Source organism: Oncorhynchus tshawytscha, linkage group LG02 (assembly GCF_018296145.1).
Source record: "Oncorhynchus tshawytscha isolate Ot180627B linkage group LG02, Otsh_v2.0, whole genome shotgun sequence".
Classification (NCBI taxonomy): domain Eukaryota; kingdom Metazoa; phylum Chordata; class Actinopteri; order Salmoniformes; family Salmonidae; genus Oncorhynchus; species Oncorhynchus tshawytscha.
Window position 1 is genome coordinate 31780761 of NC_056430.1, and position 24459 is coordinate 31805219.

General features: G+C 41.9%; 1 protein-coding gene across 5 annotated transcripts in view; it reads left to right on the forward strand.

Annotated features, from left to right (window-relative positions):
• LOC112217911 (cadherin EGF LAG seven-pass G-type receptor 2-like) overlaps window positions 1–24459 on the forward strand; it is an 86028-nt gene that overhangs the window by 12024 nt on the left and 49545 nt on the right. For all 5 annotated transcript variants that reach the window (XR_006078743.1, XM_042296609.1, XM_042296611.1 and 2 more), the window contains exon 2: window positions 20577–21281. Coding sequence is in view for 4 of the 5 variants with exons in the window: in XM_042296609.1 (XP_042152543.1) it covers window positions 20577–21281 (705 nt within the window). In the remaining variant the exon portion in view is untranslated. The remainder of the gene's footprint in view (window positions 1–20576; window positions 21282–24459) is intronic.

A 24459-nucleotide genomic window follows, 5' to 3' on the forward strand; every position in this document is an offset into this window, starting at 1 on the left:
AATTCCAGCAGTTGAAGGAAATGTGAGGCTAGGTTGTGATGCTTTTGTTATTTTTTGATTTTCTCCTGACATTGTGTTTGGTTTGCTCTATAGGAGGAGAAAATGGATATCCAGTAATCATTCGGTAATTACACTTGATTGTTTTGATTGCCGGTTTGGATCAGATTTATGTATAGGGCTCCCGATTGCCACAGCGGTCTAAGGCACTGCATCTCAGTGCTAGAGACACTACAGACACCCTGGTTCGAATCCAGGCTGTATCACAACCGGCTGGGATTGGGAGAATTTAAATTTTAGATGTTGTCACTGGCCTACACACAATACCCAATAATGTCAAAGTGGAATTATGTTTTTAGAAAGGTTTACAAATTCATAAAAAATGAAAAGCTGAATTGTTTTGAATCGAGAAGTATTCAACCACTTGGCTATGGCAAGTCTAAATAAGTTCAGAAGTAAAAATGTGCTTAACAAGTTGTTGATTTTTTTTCAATGACTACCACATCTCTGTACACCACACATACAATTATCTGTAAGGTCCTTCAGTTGAGCAGTGAATTTCAAACACAGACTCAATCACAAAGACCAGGGAGGTTTTCCAATGCCTTGCAAAGAAGAGCACCTATTGGTAGAAGGGTAAAACAATTTTTAAAAAGCCAACAGTAAATATCCCTTTGAGCATGGTGAAGATATTAATTACACTTTGTATGGTGTATCAATACACCCAGTCACTACAAAGACACAGGCATTCTTCCTAACGGTGTCACGCCGACAGAAACAATCATCTCTCTGGTAAGAAGAAGAAGGGTAGGGGTGTATGCTTCGTCATTAACGAATCATGCTGTAATCACAACAACATACAGGAACTCAACTCAAGCTAATTTGAGAACAAGGCTACCTAAAATCTACCAGCACATTGACTGTAGCACCCACATGGGCAATACACTGGACCACTGCTACTCTAACTTCCGCGATGCATACAAGGCCCTCCCCGCCCTCCCTTCGGCAAATCCGACCACGACTACATCTTGCTCCTACCGTCCTATAGGCAGAAACTCAAACAGGATGTACCCGTGACTAGAACCATTCAACGCTGATCTGACCAATTGGAATCCACGCTTCAAGATTGTTTTGATCACGCGGACTGGGTAATGTTATGGAAAGGCTCAGAGAATAACATTGATTTATATGCTGACTCTGTGAGTGAGTTTTTATTAGGAAGTGCATTGGAGATGTTGTACCCACTCTGACTATTAAAACCTACCCTAACCAGAAACCGTGGATAGATGGCGGCATTCGCACAAAACTGAAAGCGTGAACAACCACATTCAACCATGGAAAGATGTCGGAGAATATGGCCGAAATATAAACAGTGTAGTTATTCCCTACGCAAGGCAATCAAACAAGCGAAATGTCGGTATAGGGGCAAAGTGGAGTTGCAATTCAACGGCTCAGACACAAGACGTATGTGGCAGGGTCTACAGGCAATTATTATTACTCCAACTAGAAAACCAGCCACATCACAGACACCGTCTTGCTTCCAGACAAACTAAACACAGACGGCACCCCTAGCCGCGTCCTCAGAGCATGTGCAGACCAGCTGGCTGGTGTGTTTACGGACATATTCAATCGCTCCCTATCCCAGTCTGCTGTCCCCACATGCTTCAAGATGGCCACCATTGTTCCTGTACCCAAGAAGGCAAAGATAACTGAACTAAATGACTAAATCGACCCGTAGCACTCACTTCTGTCATCATGAAGTGCTTTGAGAGACTAGTCAAGGATCATATCACCTCCACCTTTAGCTGCCACCCGAGACACACTTCAGTTTGCATATCGCCACAACAGGTCCACAGAAGATGCAATCACCATCACACTGCCCTATCCCATCTGGATAAGAGGAATGTCTATATAAGAATGCTGTTCATTGACTCCAGCTCAGCATTCAACACCATGGTATCCTCCAAGCTCATCATCAAGCTTAAGGCCCTGGGTCTCAACCCCGCCCTGTGCAATTGAGTCCTGGACTTTTTGACGGGCAGCCCCCGGGTGGTAAAGGTAGGAAACAACATCTCCACTTCGCTGATCCTCAACACTGGGGCCCCACAAGGGTGTGTGCTCAGCCCCCTCCCATACTTCCTGTTCACACATGACTTTGTGGCCATGCACACCTCCAACTTAATCATCAAGTTTGCAGATGACACTACAGTAGTGGGCTTGATTACCAACAATGACGAGACAGCCTACAGAGAGGAGGTGAGGGCACCTGGAATGTGGTGTCAGGAAAAGGAGCTCTCACTCAACATGAACAAAACAAAGGAGATGATGGTGGACTTCAGGAAACAGCAGAGGGAGCACCCCCTTATCTACATCGACAGGAGAGCAGTGGAGAAGGTGGAACGTTTTAAGTTCCTTGGCGTACACATCACGGACAAACTGAAATGGTCCACCCACACAGACAGCGTGGTGAAGAAGGCGTAACAGTGCCTCTTCAACCTCAGGAGGCTGAAGAAATTTGGCTTGTCACCTAAAACCCTCACAAACATTTACAGTTGCACGATTGAGAGCATCCTTTTGGGCTGTATCACCACCTGGTACAGCAACTGCACCACCATCAACCACAATCAATCAATCAATCAAATGTATTTATGAAGCCCTTTTTGCATCAACCGATGTCACACAGTGCTATACAGAAACCCAGCCTAAAACCCGAAACGGCAAGCAATGCAGATGTAGAAGCATGGTGGCTAGGAAAAACTCCCTAGAAAGGCAGGAACCTAGAGAGGAACCAGACTCTGAGGGGTGGCCAGTCCTCTTCTGGCTGTGCCGAGTGGAGATTATAACAGTACATGGCCAAGATGTTCAAACGTTCATAGATGACCAGCAGGGTCAAATAATAATAATCACAGTTGTTGTAGAGGGTGCAACAGGTCAACACCTCAGGAGTAAATGTCAGTTGGCTTTTCATAGCTGATCATTCAGAGTGAGAGAGAGCTTCACACAGGACACCGGATAAGACCGGAGAAATACTCCAGATATAACAACCTAGCCCCCTGACACAAACTATTGCAGCATAAATACTGGAGGCTGAGACGGGAGGGGTCGGGAGACACTGTGGCCCCGTCCGACAATACCCCCTGACCGGGCCAACCAGGCAGGATATAACCCCACCCGCTTTGCCAAAGCACAGCCCCCACACCACTAAAGGCATGAACCCGAGGGGGACGCCAAACCCGGACAGGAAGATCACGTCAGTGACTCAACCCACTCAAGTGAAGCACCCCTCCTAGGGACGGCATGGATGAGCACCAGTAAGCCGGTGACTCAGCCCCCGTAATAGGGTTAGAGTCAACAACCACCCGAGAGCCAGTGAAGAGAGGGGAGGCTCTCCAGAGGGTGGTGTGGTGTGGTCTGCACAACGCATCACCGGAGGCAAACTACCTGCACCCAATGTCACAGGAAGGACAAAAATATCATGAAGGACAACCACCCGAGCCACTGCCTGTTTACCCCGCTTACCATCCAGAAGGCGAGGTCAGTACAGCTGCATCAAAGCTGGGACCGAGAGACTGAAAAACAGCTTATATCTCAAGGCCTGCTAAACAGACTGCTAAACAGCAATCACTAATTCAGAGAGGCTGCTGCCTACATACAGACTCAAATCATTGGCCACTTTAATAAATGTATCACTAGTCACTTTAAATAATGTTTACTTATCTTACATCACTCATCTCATATGTAAATACTGTATTGCATAACATCTACTGCATCTTGCCTAAGCTGCTCGGCCATCGCTCATCCATATATTTTTGTACATATTCTTATTCCATCCCTTTACATTTGTGTGTATAAGGTAGTTGATGTTGAATTGTTAGATATTACTGCACTGTCAGAACTAGAAGCACAAGCATTTCGCTACACTCGCATTAACATCTGCTAACCATGTGTATGTGACCAATAAAATTTGATTTGATTTCGTTACTCAGTTGCCGGAGAGGAGGAAAACTGCTCAGGGATTTCACCATGAAGCCAAAATTGACTTTAAAACAGTTACTGAGGATGGATCAACAACATTGTAGTTACTCCACAATACTAACCTAAATGACAAAGTGAAAAGAAGGAAGCCTGTACAGAAGAAAAAAATGCACTTAAGTAAAACTGCAACAAAATGTGGCAAAGAAATTGACTTTATTTCCTGAATACAAGGTGTTATGTTTGGGGCAAATACAACACATCACTGAGTACCACTCTTCATATTTTTCAATCATGGTGGTGAGGGCATCATGTTATGGGTATGCTTGACATGAGCAAGGACTAGGGAGTTTTGGGGGGTGAAAAACAATAGACTAAGCACAGGCAAAATCCTAAAGGAAAACCTGGTTCGGTCTGCTTCCCAACAGACACTGAGAGACAAATTCACCTTTCAGCAGGACAATAACCTACAACACAAGGCCAAATCTACACTGGAGATGCTTACCAAGACCACATTGAATGTTCCTGAGTGGCCTAGTTACAGTTTTGACTTAAATCAGCTTGGCAAGACTTGAAAATGGCTGTTTAGCAATTATCAACAACCAACTTGACAGAGCTTGAATAATAATGTGCAAATATTGTACAATCCAGGTGTGCAAAGCTCTTGGAGACATACCAAGAAAGACTAGTGATTGTAACTTGTTGACTCAGCTGATACAGCGGTGTGAATACTTGTGTAAATTATATTTCTGTATTTCATTTTCAATACATTTTGCAATTAAAAAATAAATAAATTACTTTGTCATTATGGGGTAATGTGTGTAGATGTGTGAGAGAAAAAAAGTCATTTTTTAATTCGGGCTGTAACACATTTGGAATAAGTCAAGGGGTATGTACACTTACTGAAGGCACTGTATAACCCCCCATTTCAGACCATTCTTATGTGCACGCTGACACAGACCAAAGATGACTAATCCATTTGGCAACTGTTAGTTTTATTGTGGAGCAAGAAGATTTGGCTGCATTCATCAGTCATTTTATGATGCAGTCGAACAAATGAATTAATTTTGTGCAATTTAATTGGCTTTACATCATTCCGAGATGAATTACATCAAATGTGTTGCGTAGGAGTTAGAACATGCTCTCTCCACGGTCACCCCTCCCCAGTAACACAGAGGGGCTACGTGGGATCGCTGTGTGATATATGAAGTGCTCATGTTAATCATACAGCAGATGTCTCCCAACAATGGGACTAAGCCATTAACCCCTTCACGCTGCTGGAGGCCAAGGGCACATTGGTTTTGGACAATCACCAATCTGCCCTCCTTACAGGATAATGTATGCTTTAGTTAGTGATCCAAGCCACAGTTACGTTAGTGTTGAAAGGGTGAACAATTCCAAAAGTTTTTAAACCATTTTTATACTCGCCCATCCCTCCAGAGCTCATATAGTTTGACTGTTTGGTCTCTGAGTCAGATGTCTACATTGAGGTGTCAGTTAACTGCCTCTGCTTCCATTCTTGGTTCAATGTGCACTTGGTGTTGTATAATGGACAATATTGTGGGAGCTTAGAGAATTAAATCCGCTATCATGCTTTGTTGTCTGAGCTTCAGTCAGTCCATTACAGGGTTGTCAGACAACCTCTCATTGGATGTGTGGTGAGGGTGAGGTCTTGAGGAGGATTGTGGGAATGCGAACAGTAAAGATGGTGACGTGAACCGTTTTTTGGGAGGGGGTCTGGTCGCCTGCCTGGTGGGGGGGCGTTAGGGGGACTGTATCCAGAAGGGGAGTGTCGCTTTGGGCGTTGCTGGTCCTGCGGGGGATCATGCAGTGGGGGATGGGAGAGGAGTGACTGGAGCAAAGCATCAAGTATTCCCCCTCCCTCGCTCCATCCCTCCCCAAGTTGCAACCCCCACCCCCAACTAACTAACTAACCACCATGTAGGCTGGCAGGCAGCGACTGCAGCCTGTTTCATGTTTCAGCCCTGGTTAATTCATCCAGCACATTCCCCAATGACGTTTTAATATGTTCTCAAGAGCCGCTTTTTCCTTTTGATCGCCAGGATTTCAAATTTCAGCTTTTTAATTAAAAGAACATCACTAAGCGAGCATGCTCGGCGGATTTAATGAGCGACCTAACCCACTGATTAGCATGATCTAACAAATGGCTCTCTTGCTGGTTTTACTACTCCCACAGTCAGAGATTTAAACCTCCCAACTCCTACCCTGCTAAAATGCCCCGTCTACAATAGCAGCATGTGGTAAACTCCTGCTCGGCTGCTCCTCCCCAAATCTTTAACCCAGGTGAACCCACTAATGTCTCCAGAGGACTGACTTCCCCACTCCTTTGATGGAATTCTGATTGGACTGTGATCCCTGCTTGCTGATTGGCTTGTAGCAGTGGATTAGGCCTGCTTTCCTGCTGAGAGCTCTCTGGTCCTGTATGTCAGTGCTCTGTTCAGGTGGAAGAGAACTGAATTTAGTTCCCATGAAACCCTAGGCAACCCCGGCCAGGCTTCAAAATACTCCCATTAAATTGTCAATTTTCACCTTGTGTTTACAAACCAATCTTTATTTTATGTTGAATGTTCCAGTCTGTCTTTTACACAATTTCATATCCATGTGGATAATTCAAAGGTAGCCTACTTCATACAGACTCAACCTTATGGACTATGGCATGCCTCCACTTTGATGTGGCTGTGCACTGACACATCTTTTTGTAAAGGTAGGTCTCTCTTTTGATTTCACTTGACTGTAATGAATGGCCACTGGAAGCAGGGCCATATAATCCTGTCAAGGTGCTGGCAGAACAAATCTGTTCCATGACTACCACAATCCCAAGCCTGAGGAAGCTTTAATAACTGTAATAAATTATCCAGGGTCATCCAAGTGCAAAAGTCCCTCTATAATGAATGTATTACCACAGTGGTCCTAGGTCAGCTATGTCTAGGGCTGTGACTGTCATTGAATTTTGGATGACGTTATTGGACAGCCAAATGACTGCGTCACCTTAATAAAAGTTTCAATATCAAAAAAGTAACATTTTGTTTTGACTCTCCTCTGCTTCTGACTGCATAGAAGTAGAATGAATAGAACGGGCGTCCCCATTCAAGTCAATAATAATGACATTGGGTAGACTGGCTGCCATTGCGAGGAGCAGGAAGTAGCAAGTAAAAGCAGTAAGTGTATCTCTCATTATACAACGGGTGGGTCTAATCCTGAATGCTGATTTTGTTAAAAGCGTATTCCAGCCGGTGTCTTTTCCACAATTTACCGCCGGCTAAATCTATGATGTTAAAATGACTATTTACTCTGTTCCATCAGCCCACCCATGCTATTTATAAAGTTGATCGCCATTATAAAAAGCATCTAGACATTATTTCACATTTGTCTAACATTTAGTTTTCAACAGCAGATATTTGTATACACCTTGCTGTCTATCTCTTTGACATTTGCAACGTTTCAATATTCAAAATCCACCCCCAGCTGTACCATAGTAATGAATATGTCGGGGTCTGGAGTCAGAATAAATAAATAAATTAATCAAAATAAAGTTTTTAATGAAAATATGTAAATCATTATTTCAATATGTTGGTAACCCATTGTATAAAAGTTATAATGCCGTCGTTTGGAGGATATATTGGCACGGTTTCGTCTCAGACTTCGTCTCAGGCCTAACACCCCTGCCAATATATCCTCCAAACACCAGTTTATCGGGCATTATCACTTAAATATGTGCTGTGATTTGGTGATTCAACTCAACTGACGTTACAAAAATCAGTTGACATTTTAATGAACATTTTACGTTACCATGGAAATGATTGCATTACCATGCAGCCATTGCGAGTGTACCTGTGATTTAGTATTGTTTTTGTACATAAAAAAATAAGTTTTCCTTTATTACTTTCTAACCCTACCACCCCTCCCCTAATTGGAGTAAACTAGTGAACAACAACGCCTAGGCCTGTATTTCCAGCTTATACATATTATATACATTTTATAGACACAGTCTGTTTTACAATAGTTCTATTTAGTTTGCTTTTACTCCTGTTTTTCCTCTACCCTCAACCTCTCCCATCTATTTCTGATGTCCATCCGGTTTGATTTCTTTTTGACATATCTTTTCAAACTGTGCTCTTTCACTAAGGTTCTGAACCTATACGTTTTACGGCACAGTATGTTTTACATGAGTTATCTTGTTACTAGTCCCAACCTTCAGCTCCATTCAACCCCTCCCATCTATCTCCTAACACCATCCAGTCCCAACCTTCAGCTCCATTCAACCCTTCCCATCTATCTCCTGACACCATCCATATTGGATTTCTATTTTGCATATATTTTTCAACTGTGCTGTGATGTTTCACAAAAGTTCTGAACCTTTCTACTCTCATTGTTTCTACAGATAGTAAATTGAAGTATTTATTTTGTATTATTATTATTGATCGATTTGACTATGACTTTTCAGATCACCCAGTAGTGCTATCTGCAGGGTTCCTGGAGCTGTGACCAAAAACAAGCTACATATGGACAGTACCAAACAAATTATCTAATGATTCTGTCTCTTCGCAGCAAAATCTGCAGAGCTGGGAAGGTTGTATCCACCATATACATTTTGAAATGTATTTATTTTTATTTCACCTTTTATTTAACCAGGTAAGTTAGTTCAGAACAAGTTCTCATTTACAACTGCGCCCTGGCCAAGATAAAGCAAAGCAGTGCGACACAAACAACAACACAGAGTTACACATGGAATAAACAAGCATACAGTCAATAACACAATAGGGAAAAAAGTCTATATACAGTGTGTGCAAATGGCGTGAGGAGGTTAGGCAATAAATAGGCCATAGTAGTCAAGTAATTACAATTTAGCAGAATAACACTGGAGTGATAGATGAGCAGATGACGTTGTGCAAGTAGAGATACTGGTGTGCAAAAGAGCAGAAAAGTTCATAAAAACTATGGATGAGGTAGGTAGATTGGGTGGGCTATTTACAGATGGACTATGTACAGCTGCAGCGATCGGTTAGCTGCTCAGATAGCTGATGTTTAAAGTTAGTGAGGGAAATATGTCTCCAGCTTCAGCGATTTTTGCAATTCGTTCCAGTCACTGGCAGCAGAGAACTGGAAGGAAAGGCGGCCAAATTAGGTGTTGGCTTTGGGGATGACCAGTGAGATATACTTGCTGGAGGACGTGCTACGGGTTGGTGTTGTTATCGTGACCAGTGAGCTGAGATAAGGCGGAGCTTTACCTAGCATAGACTTGTGGGTGACCTGGAGCCAGTGGGTGTGGCGACGAATCTATAGCGAGGTCCAGCCGACAAGAGCATACATGTCGGGTGGTATAAGGGGTGTTGGTAGCAAAACGGATGGCACTGTAATAGACTGTATCCAGTTTGCTGACTAGAGTATTGGAAGCTATTTTGTAGATGACATCACCAAAGTCGAGGATTGGTAGGATAGTCAGTTTTACTAGGGTAAGTTTGGCGCTGTGAGTGAAGGAGGCTTTGTTTGCTTTTGGATTGGAGATGTTTTTAATATGAGTCTGGAAGGTAAGTTTACAGTCTAGCCAGACACCTAGGTATTTGTAGTTGTCCACATATTCTAGGTCAGAACCGTCCAGAGTAGTGATGCTAGTTGGTCGGGCGGGTGTGGGCAGCGAACGGTTGAAAAGCATGCATTTGGTTTTACTAGCGTTTAAGAGCAGTTGGAGGCCACGGAAGGAGTGTTGTATGGCATTGAAGCTCGTTTGGAGGTTTGTTAACAGTGTCCAAAGAAGGACCAGATGTATACAGAATGGTGTCGCATGCGTAGAGGTGGATCAGCGAATCACCCACAGCATTAGCGACATCGTTGATATATACAGTGAAAAGTAAATAACTTTCTATTGGTTGCAAGAATTTTGTATAATTTAAATATTCTAAGTTTTGAATCCGGCGTCGTTTTGCATATCAGTTTATAAACCATGTGCCATGGAATCGGTACGTCAAATATCTTCCCAACTATTTTGTCATCTATATGGCACGGCTGTACATTTTTTGGTCCTTAAATGAAACGGGTATACTTTTTATTTATCACAATTTTCTTTAACCAATTATGGTCTTTAATGCAGGGCCGACAGACAAGTTCCTTACTTTTTCCCCCTTCCACTTTCCATTCTTGCGGTGATGGTCCAATTAGTTGGTTGTAATTTTGGGTAGAGCAGACATTTCCATATGTTTTTGTTTGCTGCGTGTGTGACAACTCCACCAGTCCTACAGTTGAATTTGGAAGTTACAATACACTTAGGTTGGAGTCATTAAAACTCATTTTTCAACCGCTTCACACATTTCTTGTTAACAAACTATAGTTTGGCAAGTCGGTTAGGACATCTACTTTGTGCATGACACAAGTCATTTTTCCAACAATTGTTTACAGACAGATTATTTCACTTATAATTCACTTATAATTCACAATTCCAGTGGGTCAGAAGTTTACATACACTAAGTTGACTGTGCCGTTAAACAGCTTGGAAAATTCCAGAAAATGATGTCATGCCTTTAGAAGCTTCTGATAGGCTAATTGACATAATTTGAGTCAATTGGAGGTGTACTTGTGGATGTATTTCAAGGCCTACCTTCAAACTCAGTGCCTCTTTGCTTGACGTCATGGGAAAATCAAAAGAAATCCGCCAAGACCTCAGAAAAACAATTGTAGACCTCCACAAGTCTGGTTCATCCTTGGGAGAAATGTCCAAATGCCTGAAGGTACCACGTTCATCTGTACAAACAATAGTACACAAGTATAAACACCATGGGACCATGTAGCCGTCATACCGCTCAGGAAGGAGACTCGCTCTGTCTCCTAGAGATGAGCGTACTTTGGTGCGAAAAGGGCAAATCAGTCCCAGAACAACAGCAAAGGACCTTGTGAAGATGCTGGAGGAAAGAGTTACAAAAGTATCTATATTCACAGTAAATCGAGTCCAAAATTGACATAACCTGATAGGCCGCTCAGCAAGGAAGAAGTCACTGCTCCAAAACCGCCATACAAAAGCCAGACTATAGTTTGCAATTGCACATGGGGACAAAGATTGTACTTTTTGGAGAAATGTCCTCTGGTCTGAAGACACAAAAATAGAACTGTTTGGCCATAATGACTACCGTTATGTTTAGAGGAAAAATGGGGAGGCTTGCAAGCCGAAGAACACCATTCCAACCGTGAAGCTTGGGGTTGGCAGCATCATGTTGTGGGGGGGCTTTGCTGCAGGATGGACTGGTTAACTTCACAAAATAGATGGCATCATGAGCAAGGAAAATTATGTGGATATATTGAAGCAACATCTCACATCAGTCAAGAAGTTAAAGCTTGGTCGCAAATGGGTCTTCCACATTTCCATTGGATTGTTCCAGGTAGTTATATATAAACTCCAGTTGTACTTTATCAAAAGTGTTTAAGGTCTGCTATGAATCAAATCAAATCAAATTTTATTTGTCACATACACATGGTTAGCAGATGTTAATGCGAGTGTAGCGAAATGCTTGTGCTTCTAGTTCCGACAATGCAGTAATAACGAGCAAGTAATCTAACTAACAATTCAAAAAAAAACTACTGTCATACACAGTGTAAGGGGATAAAGAATATGTACATAAGGATATGAATAACAGTCCTGGTTTCCCAGATTTTTTATATTGTTCTATTGTTTCCAGTAGTTGACTTATATTATCTCCAATGAATCGTCCATGTAATTAATCTTTCTAATTTAGAATGAATAATGTCTGACAATACATTTGGAATTCTACGCGCTATAAATTTTGCTAGAATTTTTGCCTCGCAACACATGTGTAAGGGGCCTCCAATTTTTTTATGGACTGGATCTTTATATTTCCCACTTGTGTCCTGTTTCCGAAATAATGAAATCGGGTCACCTTGTTGAGTGTGTGATAATCTACTATTTACATAGGAGTGGTTAACCCTAACCCTCTGAGTATATCAAAAAAGGTTTGGTATACCTCATCTGTTATGCCATCTAGCCCTCGAGTTTTCCAGGACTTAAAGGCTTTTATTGCATCAGGAAGTTCCTCCTCTGTAATTTCGCCTTCACATGAGTCTTTCTGTACGGCTGTTAATTTGACATTATTAATTGAAAATAAATTCATACAATTAGCTTTGGTTAGAGGAGATGGAGGAGACTGAAACAAAAACATATGCTTAAAGTACTTTGCTTCCTTTTTCAAAATATAATTTGGTGAATCATGGGTGACTCTGTCATGTTGAAGATGTAAAAAATATTTGGGTGCATTTTTCCCAATATTCCATCCAGTTTGGTTTATTTTTATAATATATTACACTTGATCTTTCTTGAATAGGTTCCTTCATTTCTATTTGTTTTTCCTCTAACTTATTCTGAGCCTATATGGTACAATTTGTATTGCTATCTATCTGTTCTGTTAGACCTTCTATTCCTTTGTTAGTATGGACTCTTGACTGAAATAGTTTTTGTTTTAGAGATGAGCACTGAATTGCATGCCTCTAAAGGCACATTTTAATAGTGTCCTATACAATAAGGGGATTTTCTGTACCCATGTTATGTCGGGAAAAAGTTCAGTTATAAATTCCTCTGTCCTAGGTAACTTGTTTTTATCATCCCATAGGCTTTGATTAAATGTTCAGTATACTCGCCACGTGGAAATTCAGTAAGAGCAATGTATATGCCAATTATTATCTGATGGTCCGACTGCATTCTATCCCTTAAAAAAAATACTTTTGGTGCCAACGAGAATGACATAAGAAAGAACTCAAGATGACTAGCTTGATTGAGCCTCCGCCATGTATAACTCACTTTTATACTTTTTGTATCCAAATCCGGCTTTAAACTTCTTCACAACAGTATCTCGGACCTGCCTGGTGTGTTCCTTGTTCTTCATGATGCTCTCTGCACTTTTAACGGACCTCTGAGACTATCACAGTGCAGGTGCATTTATACGGAGACTTGATTACACACAGGTGGATTGTATTTATCATCATTAGTCATTTAGGTCAACATTGGATCATTCAGAGATCCTCACTGAACTTCTGGAGAGAGTTTGCTGCACTGAAAGTAAAGGGGCTGAATAATTTTGCACGCCCAATTTTTCAGTTTTTGATTTGTTAAAAAAGTTTGAAAGACTTTGTTGTTTAATGGTTGGTCAGCACTTGGTAAACATGAAGCGTCAGAAATGAGGGTTACACAAATTGCCTCAAATGATGATCTGTGCAAGAGTTCACACGGCACGCCCCTTATTCAAACTGTACAATTACGAGTTCCATCGGGGAATTTTGATGTTCCTACGTTGATATAAACTAGCAACCGTAACAGAAACGCAATAGCTTATTGAACAGCTTGGCGATTGCGATTTTTAGAGGGTGCGAAGATATCTGTAGCCTTTTTTCTCTCAGAGCAGATTACTAATTTATGACCTTGCTCTCTATTGAACTTGGAAATGGGACCGTGGCTTTGATGTAGTCAGTTGGCACTGAACGTGCTGCACATACTCTATCTGCTGGTGTTGAAATAACCAAGATTCTGGGAAGTGGCTCTGCTCAACCTCATTACCCACTAACCCTGAGGTACCTTCTGCTCTGCCATGGTACTCGTCTACTGGAACACACATCTGCTGCTTGACACAGCCCCCACTCTGCCCTAGATCAGCACATGCAATGTAATGCCTGGCTTACACTCGCACATTCCTACTGTATGTAATGACAGCAGTGTGATGTATAACTGTTTTGAGACCAGGTTAAAAGGTGCTATTAATATAAGATGTATAGCAATGAAGATTAATGGTACTGATGTGGTTGTCTTTTATGCTAAGTGTATGACCCCTACAGTAGCTGGAGGCTAACAACAGTTGCTGTCTTGTTTCCATCTTTGGACTGACATATAATGTACATATACGTAAACATTTATCCCAATGTGTCTGGGTTTTTTAGAAAGAAATGGATAGGGTGGAGGGATGGACGCGCCATAGGGGACATCTCTGTCCTCAGTGTTGTGGTGACTGCCCACATGATCCTGATCAACTGTGACTCGGCTGGCATTTTTTGGGCACCGGTGACGTAGAGCACTGTGCTCGAATTAGGCCGGGCACACTCCTTCAAGAGCTCCTCTGTTGTCTCCCTCTCTAGTCCTCTCTTCTCCATCTCTCTTTCTCAGTCTCTACCTCTCCTCTTGTCCCTATCTCTCCCTTTTTTCTCTCTTCAGTTTTCTCTGGTATGTATCTCAAGCTCTCCCTTTTTTCTCTCTTCAGTTTTCTCTGGTATTTATCTCAAGCTCTCCCTTTTTTCTCTCTTCAGTTTTCTCTGGTATTTATCTCAAGCTCTCTCTGCTTCTGCCCCTTACTGTAACTCAATTTCACCCAGGAAACATCAACTGTCAACATTTGTAGCTACGTTGAGCGTCACCTCAATCAAATTCTACAAATCATTTCAATTCTTTGCACATTTTCAATATACTTTTTTTGAATTGTCATGCGAGCCAGGCTTGTTTGGTGACTGCCTACTTGCTGCCTAACAGGCTGGCACCCAGGCTAGGTTCAACTGACCCAAACTGTAATTTTATCACGGTGTTGGCTATAGATGGTGGAAGTCATCCAATCCTTTCTAGCCTTTTCATTGTGTTGAGGTGACATTTCTTTAGTAATGCACCAAAGGGAGCTGAATCTATGCCATTAAACATTTACCGGATGGTTAGAAACAGGATTCTATTAATATTTTAGACAATGAAAGTTGTCTATCTGCCTCCCAAAGGCCCCAGCCTGAGAACTTTCTCTGCTGTATGTGTAACCCCCCCCCACACACACACACACACACTGTAAGTTTGCAGTAGCAAGCACGTCAACAGTAGAAAATAATGACTAGAGATTTAGATTTGGGACTGGATGTTTTCTGCAGAGCAGTCTCTTTTTATACATGACATATTCCAACAGAAGTTAAAACAGATGTACAGTGCACTCCAAAAGTATTGGGACGGTGAACAATTTTAGTTTTTGACTCTGTACTCCAGCTCTCTGTTGTGCCCAATACAAATTAATGTTAAATAATGTATTGTGTCATTTTGGAGTCACTTTTATTGAAAATAAGAATAGAATATGTTTCTAAACACACTACATGAATGTGGATGCTATCATGATTACAGATAATCCTGAATGAATTATAAATTATGATGAGTGAGTAAATTGGACACACAAATATCATACCCCCAAGACATGCTAACCTCTCACAATTACAATAACAGTGGAGGTTAGCATTTTTGGGCGTGTATGGCCTACATCTCCCATAAAGTGGAGAGGTCCTCTATTGTCCCACCCTCAGGCTATCAGATTTAGAGCTTCTCCCAGGGTTGATATAGGTCAGGGTGTGTGTTAACAATCACATAAAGTCATGTGTATGTTATGTATAATAGTTTGGGATCCGAACTGAATAGGGACAGTATTAGAAAAGGATTTCACACTCTGACATAATCAAATGATAAATGGGATCTAGATTTACAGCAACATTATCTGAATAGCTTGATCCCTGAAGAGTTTACTATACTGTATTTAGAGTCTGGCGGGCTGTGTTACCGATGACGCTTTGTCTTAATCTTGTCATAAATATATATATACACACACACACACACACACACTGTGGTGGCCTGGCGCTCATACAGGCTCAGTGTGTGTTTAATCTCTCCCTGGCGCCACTTCTCTGCTGAGAGCATTCCTGGCACACAGAGGCCATGGGGGGGTCAGCCATAGGGCTGGCAGGGCTGTCACACTCCAGAGCTGGCACCTTGTCCCTTCACCATCCCTTCTGTCCCCCCCACCCCCTTTTCCCAGCAACAAGCCCCATTCCTAAAGCAGAGCTTCCTTCTCTACAGAGGCACCCCTTTTTGAAAGACGGTCTGGTTTCTATTAAAGAGCAGATTCTCCTCGCATACTGTTTCCAAGTCTCTTTGTCTGTCATGGACCTCTGCCCAAGCCAAGAATGCCACATGGCAGAGAACATAATTAAGGGAATGTCTGCTCCTGATACGTAGCCTAAACTTTAAGCTTCTCAATTCCATGTGTTTTGTTTTCCTTTTTTCTGGCTCTTGCTCCATTTGGGGATCAGTGGCTACATGACTGCCTGTGATGATGGGCAAAGAAAAAAGGAATCCTAAAATGCCAGGCTTGAAAATAAGTGATACGCTATTATCTTGCTTTATATTATCGTGGTGAATTCTGAAGGAGTATTTATAGGCAACTAGGCATAGTTGAAGTCGAAAGTTTACATACACTTAGGTTGGAGTCATTTAAAACTTGTTTTTCAACCACTCCACAAATTTCTTAACACCAAATTATAGTTTGGGCAAGTCTTTTCAATCATCTACTTTGTACACGACACAAGTCATTTTTCCAACAGTTTTTTCCAGACAGATTATTTAACTTATAATTCACTATCACAATTCCAGTGGGTCAGACGTTTACATACACTAAGTTGACTGTGCCTTGGAAAATTCCAGAAAATTATGTCATGGCATTAGAAGCTTCTGATAGGCTAATTGACATAATTTGAGTCAATTGGAGGTGTACCTGTGGATGTTTTTCAAGGCCTACCTTCAAACTCAGTGCCTCTTTGCTTGACATCATGGGAAAATCAGCCAAGACCTCAGAAAAAAATTGTACACCTCCACAAGTCTGGTTCATCATTGGGAGCAATTTCCAAATGCCTGAAAGTACCACGTTCATCTGTACAAACAGTAGTACGCAAGTATAAACACCATGGTACCACGCAGCCGCTATACCGCTCAGGAAGGAGACACATTCTGTCTCCTAGAGATGAACGTACTTTGGTGTGAAAAGTGTAAATCAATCCCAGAACAACAGCAAAGGACCTTGTGGAGATGCTGGAGGAAACAGGTACAAAAGTATCTATATCCACAGTAAAACGAGTCCTATATCGACACAACCTGATAGGCCGCTCAGCAAGGAAGAAGCCACTGCTCCAAAACCTCCATAAAAAAGCCAGACTGGTTTGCAATTGCACATGGGGACAAAAAAATGTCCTCTGGTCTGAAGACACAAAAATAGAACTGTTTGGCCGTAATGACCATCGTTATGTTTGGAGGAAAAATGGGGAGACTTGCAAGCCGAAGAACACCATCCCGACCGTGAATCACGGGGGTGGCAGCATCAAATTGTTGGGGTTCTTTGCTGCAGGAGGGACTGGTGCACTTCACAAAATAGATGGCATCATGAGGGAGGAAAATTATATGTATATTGAAGCAACATCTCAAGACATCATTAGCCTGTTTTTCTGACATATCACATTCTTAAAATAAAGTGGTGATCCTAACTGACCTAAGACAGGGAATTTTAACTCAGATTAAATATTAGGAATTGTTTAAATGTATTTGGCTGAGGTGTATGTAAACGTCCGACTTCAACTGTATATACTTAAATAGGCCAATTATGTGACATAATTCAAATATTACATTCTTTTTCAATTATGCAACTTATCAAAGCTGCTGAAGGTCTTCTGACTGACATGTAACATATGATTCAGCATGCAAATGTCAACAACGATTAAAAAGTGAAAGCAAGATGTGAATTGCCACGTTTAAGGATGAGTTTGCTGAATTGTGATGAGCTCAGTGCTGTCATGATAAAGATGGCACTGGTGCCACTCGTCACTACGTTGACTTGAAGGATAGGATGTGGTATAAGCTTTCTTAGACAACTTTTTTACTGTGCAGTTACCATTTCATGATTGATACAAGGCGTGCCAATGTACACAGCTAAGCCTGTGTGGGAAAGGCACCGATACACTACTTTCATCTCACTAGATTAAATGTTAAATTGAATCTCGCTTTGCCCCTCTTTCCCAAAGCATCTGACTGTTTTCCATTTTTAATGTCCCTCTGACACGTTCTCCTCACCAATTTGTTTGTGTGAATACCTTTCTGTGTGCACAGACAACACAGATATGTGTGTCTGAGAGAGGAGTGCCCCTTCCCAGTCCTCCCTCCAGCTCTGTTCACTCTGCTCAGGGCCTGAAGTGTTCCAGTGCGGGAGTGGCAGCAGAAGGATTAAAGCAGTGTCAAGACATGCTGCTCAGTCTTCCTTTCTCTCTGCTTCTCTACTCTCTTCCCACTTTCTCTCTCATTTTGGCGCTGGGTGTTTAAACATGCCCTGTGCCAGCCTGGGATCCGGTAGCTTCCACAGTGTTGCTGCCTGTTTGTGTGGTTGGTTGGGTTCTCTCCTCCACCAAAGCTCAGCTGAGGGGTTCTGTTCTGTTCTCTGGCCCACATCCAGAGCCCCCAGACAAAGAGACTATTGATTACAGTGGAAAGGGAAGAGGAGGAAGAGGCTGGGGCTTGTTTTCACGACAGGTTTGATTTGATTAGGCGTGTTTTATGTTTGCCCTTCAGGCAACAGACTAGCAAACACTGCTACAAATAAACCCTCTCTCTCTCTTTGGTGACCTTAAACACACAACGCTGTAGATACAATGTATAACAGAGTCAAGAATAGGATTGGTTTCAGATCTTTTTTGGACAATTTTATCTATTGATTTTCACAAAGATCCAGACAGACGGAGACAGGAGACTGGATGATACTGTAACAGAGAACATCAATAACACCAGTAATATATTGTATAAATGTATTGTATACCTACAAATCCTTACAAATGCCTCAACCACAGAGTCTATTTGAGTTGGTGAGAAGAGATGGTTGGATGATGTTGGAGAGGGCTGTGATTGTCTAACGTATGATTCCTGAACTGGGATCATGTTGACTTGTCAGGAGCAGAGGCATGTATTCACAGATGCCAAGGAAGCCAGGTTTCCCTAAAAAATGGACCAAGAGACAAACATTTCTTTCATCTCTCTGTGTTTCATAAATGTCCTTCAATTCGCAAGAGACTGAATGTATCTCACCGGAGAAAGCATCCGAGCGAATGAAACAGCCCCGCTTTTGTCTGTGTGTGTAGCCCATCTATCTCATCTCTGGTCACAAAAAGTATGACATTGTTGCTGCCCGTAGCATTGAATGCAAGAGAAGCCAGCGATCATTTATCTTCACTTGATAATTTAAAAAAATAAAATAATAGCCCATCAACGTTGAGCTTAACTGAGTAAGCTCAGCTGTGAAGGGTCCTGGCACGCCAAAAAAAAGGGAAGCCCATTTTGTATTTGGCTTCACACCAATTACATCAGAAGCCAAATGTCATTGACGGAAAACTTTAATTGTTGCATCTCGTGTCGTTGTCCTCCGATGGCTAGCTATCTAAAATCGTCCTTTTCCTAAGTTAGCCATGGATGGAGATAGGGATTTGTACTTGTGATGTCAAGGCATATGAACTAACAGGTTATAGAACAAACAATGCAATTATCATAACACAGGTTGTAATATGGCCTTTCTTTCCGTGGCTTTCCCGATGACTGTATCCACGTACCGCTACTATCAGGGAGTTCTGAACAACAGAATACATTATGTATTTCTGCTCTTTGAATACATTTGCAACCTGAAGGCATCTATTTTTAATGGAGACCTAGGTTATGTGTGATATGGTTCAGGTTCAACCCATGTCTTTTTTCAATGCTAGCACTGATGTTGTGTAAGTTCTCTTGATGAGAGGATCCTTTAAAATTGGAATGGCTTCCTATTGATGGGTCTTTTCTGCTTGTTAGCAACATGATTTACTTGTTACTCCACTTTTTGTTTCCTGTTATTTCTGATGATGAGCCTGTCCGGGTTTTTTTTCTCATTATTTCACTCACTGTGCAGTCCTCAAGATGATATTTTCTTTAAGATGTTTTCCTCTGTGTTGTCAATGTGGTTTACAGTAACTGGAATGAGTTCTGCAAATCAGCTTACTAAAGGAATCACTCAATAGGGTTTGACGTATATAAGGTATTGGATAATTGTGGGCTGAGATGTATTTGTAATGCAAGGCCGTGGGAAGGAATTGATAGGATGGCGTTTCAAACAACAGTAGTAAAGGCTAGAGAAGGATGAGCTGTCCTTGTATGTGAAGGGGAAAGGACATTTTAGATGTGTATAGCTCATTATACAGACAACTGAATAGCCTTATTTTATTAACCCTTTGGATGCAGGGAGATGGATATCTGTGTTGTGAATACATGCAAAAAAGGTCCAAACTGAGTTTAAAAATGGTTTATTATTATACATTTTGGGGATGGAAAAATGCTTTCAGTATAAACCAGGTGTATTAGCTCTTCTATGTACTTTCCATTTAAAAAAAAATATATAATAATATAACAATCACCAAAATAAAAGCTAAACAGTTCGGGAGAATTGAAAAATTGGGACCCTTGTTGATTTTGTCAAAATGTTTGAGCATAAGAACATTGCATTAGCCATGGCAAAATGTGTAGAATTGCAGGAAACATTCTTGAAAACTACTAAGTTCTCTCTGCTGCCAAGATGGGGGGCCTCTAAAATGTCTTACCCGGATTGAACCCAGTCGTATTGATTGCCAAGCCTCCTGCCACTCCCACCATCTAAGCCCCTTATATATCCAGAGAAAAACCTCTACTGTTTGTGATATAAATCCAGGTTCTGTATTATTAATACTGTCCTCCTCTCCTCTTTCTCTCCTGTCAGATGGGATCCACTCTGTGTCGGCCCAGTGTCTGCTCCAGGTCACCATCATCACAGACGAGATGCTCTCCAACAGCATCACACTGCGATTGGCCAACACTTCCCAGGAGCACTTCCTGTCCCTGCTATTGGCCCAGTTCCTGGAGGGCGTGGCCCGCGTGCTATCAGCTGACCGCGAGGACGTGGTGGTGTTCAACATCCAGGATGACACGGACGTCAGCGCCCGCATCCTCAACGTCAGCCTGTCTGTTGCTGTGCCCTCGCACAGGGAGGACCCGCCCGGGGGAGGAGGGGGGCGCGACAGGGTGGGCAGAGGGGCATCAGGGGCCAGTGGCGGGGCAGAGTTCTTTGGGTCTGAGGAGCTTCAAGAGAGGCTGTACCTGAACCGCAGCCTGCTGGCCCATATCTCTTCCCAGCAGGTGCTGCCCTTCGATGACAACATCTGCCTGAGAGAGCCCTGTGAGAACTACATGAAGTGTGTGTCTGTGTTGAAGTTCGACAGCCTGGCACCCTTTGTGGCGTCCGACACCATCCTGTTCCGGCCCATCCACCCCATCTCCGGGCTGCGATGCCGTTGCCCCATGGGCTTCACAGGAGACTACTGTGAGACAGAGATCGACCTGTGCTACTCCAAACCCTGCGGAGCCCACGGCCTGTGTCGCAGCAGAGAGGGAGGCTACACCTGCGAGTGCCTCAATGACTATACTGGTGAGTGACCTCTCTGGATTTGATGTTTCATAACAGATTAAGAAATTTCACTTCGTAGATATAAACTGTCCTTAAATACATCTAAAAGCATTGTATTTGGCTCAAAACGTTCTCTAAGACCTAAACCTCAATTAGAGTTGTACATAAATGGTGTGACCATTGAGTAAGTTGAGCAAGCTGAACTCCTAGGTATAACATTGGATGGTTAATTATCATGGTAAAGTCATATTGACAAAGTTGTTGTGAAGATGGGGTACGTTTCTTATAAAACACAAAAATCAACTGTACTAGTTGTTCAGGCCTGGTCTTGTCCCATTTTGATTACTGTCTGGTAATATGGTCAAGTGCAGCAAAGAAAGACCAAGCAAAGCTGCAGCTGGTTCAGTACAGAGCAGCACGCCTTGTCCTTAACTGCACATACAGAACTAACATCAACAGCATGCATGCCGGTCTTTCCTGGTTGAGGGTTGACGAGAGAGTAACTGCTTCTCGTCTAGTTTTTATGAGAAATATTACTGTAACAAATTACAGATTGTCTGCATAATCAAATAACATTCAGCTCAGACACATTACATACCCCACAACACATGCCACCAGGGGTCCAAAATGAATTCACAGCAACGCAGTTTTATACAGAGCCATGATCGCATGGAACCCCCTTCCATCTCTAATTACTCAAGCAAACAGAAAAATGACCTTTTAAAAACAGATTCAACGACAACTCATGGAATGGCAGGGACTGTGAGGGGAAACACACAAGTGCAATGTAACACAATTTTTTTAGTTACGTTGTTTGTATAATTTTTTTGTTATATTGTTGTATTTTGAATTTGTGTAACTGTCCTTGTGTATCAGTGATTTTAGTACTTGCCATGTTTTTTGTGGACCCCAGGTAGAGTAGCTGTTGCTTTTGCAAAAGCTAATGCGGATTCAAATAAATAAATGAACAAATGTACATTTCACATAGAAAACCACTTGAAAAATGTTGAACGTATGTGCATCTCCTGTATTTATAGTGAATAGCCTCATTCCGGTCATAGACACAACAATGACAATATGCAACGACATCATTCTTGTCACATGGTCATAAAGTTCATTTTCATATCTAATGTCCCATGGGAAATTCTATGGATGTATATACATCATCATTCACTCATGTCATCCTACCCTCAGGTCTATATATTGACCCTGACATGTTAACTGTTCATACTTCCTACCCTTCCCCACTGTTGGAGAGAATGAAAAGTGCAGTCTGTGTGTGAGTAAAGACCATACCATACATCTCAATCCAGCAGGGATCAATGAAAGATTATGAACGGGTATAAAGGAAGTATGTGTAGGAGGAAGTCTGGATCAACGACACGTTCTGTTTTTGTTGAGCTAACATCAGGGTCTTACAATATGAGTGCTTTGAAGACAGGCCAGGTCCATCATGGTGCACCAGAGTGTGGTATTGTCACAGATGGAACAAGATGTTTCACAGGATATATAAATCTGAAGCAAATATGGTGGGAGATGATGGATCTAGATGAAATTTGGCTGACATTCTGCAAATTTTCAGTATCGATTTAAACATTCAATCTCATTACAGTTTTCTGTTCCCAAACTAGAATCTGCTATGAACAGGGTGCACTAAGAATTGTAGACTTAACCAAAGTTTCAAAAAATTGCGTTGTTCCGAGTGCAAGGGCGAATTGAGTTACTGCGCACTTCACAGAGAAGGTGTTCCCTAATGAAAATATGACAAAACACGGCAATAGGATCTCGCTAGGTCGTCCTTGGCTCTGCCCACCACCTTGCTTTTCTGCCCATTATGCTTAATTTGCTCCCATTGGAAAAGATGCTGACGATATATCTTTGGTTAGTTACAGGTATCTTTGGTATTGCCTTCCTGGGGCCTCTCTTGGCCTGAGGTCCTGTTGAGCTTGTAGCATTACAGGGATGAGTGTGTCTGAGAGGGGGAAAACAATAGTAATTTGGCCGGTCAGCAGCAGAGTATCTCTGGGAGGAATAATGGAAGGAAGTGCTGAATTATGTATGGCTACAGATGGAGAGGGAGAAAGAGAGTGCGCCGCCTTGTCTTAATAATGCCCCCTGGTAAAAAATACCTGGAATTGAAAAGTGTAACAAAGAATACGCTGTAGAGACGGGCTGTGAGGATTGGTGCAAAGGATGAACTTTTACAATTTTCAATTTTTTGAAGATATTATCTCAGCCTCAATCTCAAATGGGTCTTCTTTTTCCACTTAAAGCAGATTTAGGAAGGAAAGATGTGCACACTGCTCCAAATATTATGCATATCAGGAAAATATCAAAGACGATCTGGTTTCTCTCTGCTGAAGGTGAGAGAAGTAGACAAACTAAGAGTGGATGGGGAGAATGAGAAGGGAATGGAAATATGCTAATATGAGTGATTACCAGAGTTTTTGCCCTCTGCTTTATCAGATGGTTATGGAGTTGTATGAGTTAATTTGATTTCACCCAAGCCCTGCTCTCTCCCTATGTGACATATAATATGTTCTTTGAAGTTAACTGCTGTTCTAGTTGGATAAAATCATGAAATGTGGTTGGATTCTCGCTCCTTTCTAGAAAGATGGATTCAGTTTTTAAAGGGTTGATCTTACATGTACATAATTGTTGTCACTTTTACTAGACCATTGGGTTGTCTCCATTTCATAAACAGCATATACAGTTTAAAACCATACCCTCTTGTGTGGTTCAAATCTTGGCCAGACCAGACCTTGTTTAACCTTATTTTTTACAAATCACTATGATAATATTGCGTTTTTGTAGATCTGTGTTTCTGGTTAAGGTTAGCTAGCTAGGTAGAGGGTGTTTTTTGTTTGTTTCAGATATTCTCTGCAGCAATACAGTGAGGGACTCGTATCCACCACCACCACATTTTGAAATGCAATGATCTCTATATATTATCATCTCTAGATATGATACCCTCAATTAACCCTGCAGTCTCCACTCCAATTTATTTCACAGATAGAATGCCCCTTTCAGGATCTGCTGCCTATGTTTTAGGATATCATATTGACTTTGGAATTCCCTCCAGGTGTATGCAGCTAATTAAATGGGCCACCGGCACCGATTACAATGGTGATCAATTATAGTGGTAGTCTCTTATGGTCTCTTCAGTGGATTAGACACTTAAGGGTATCTTCTATATTAT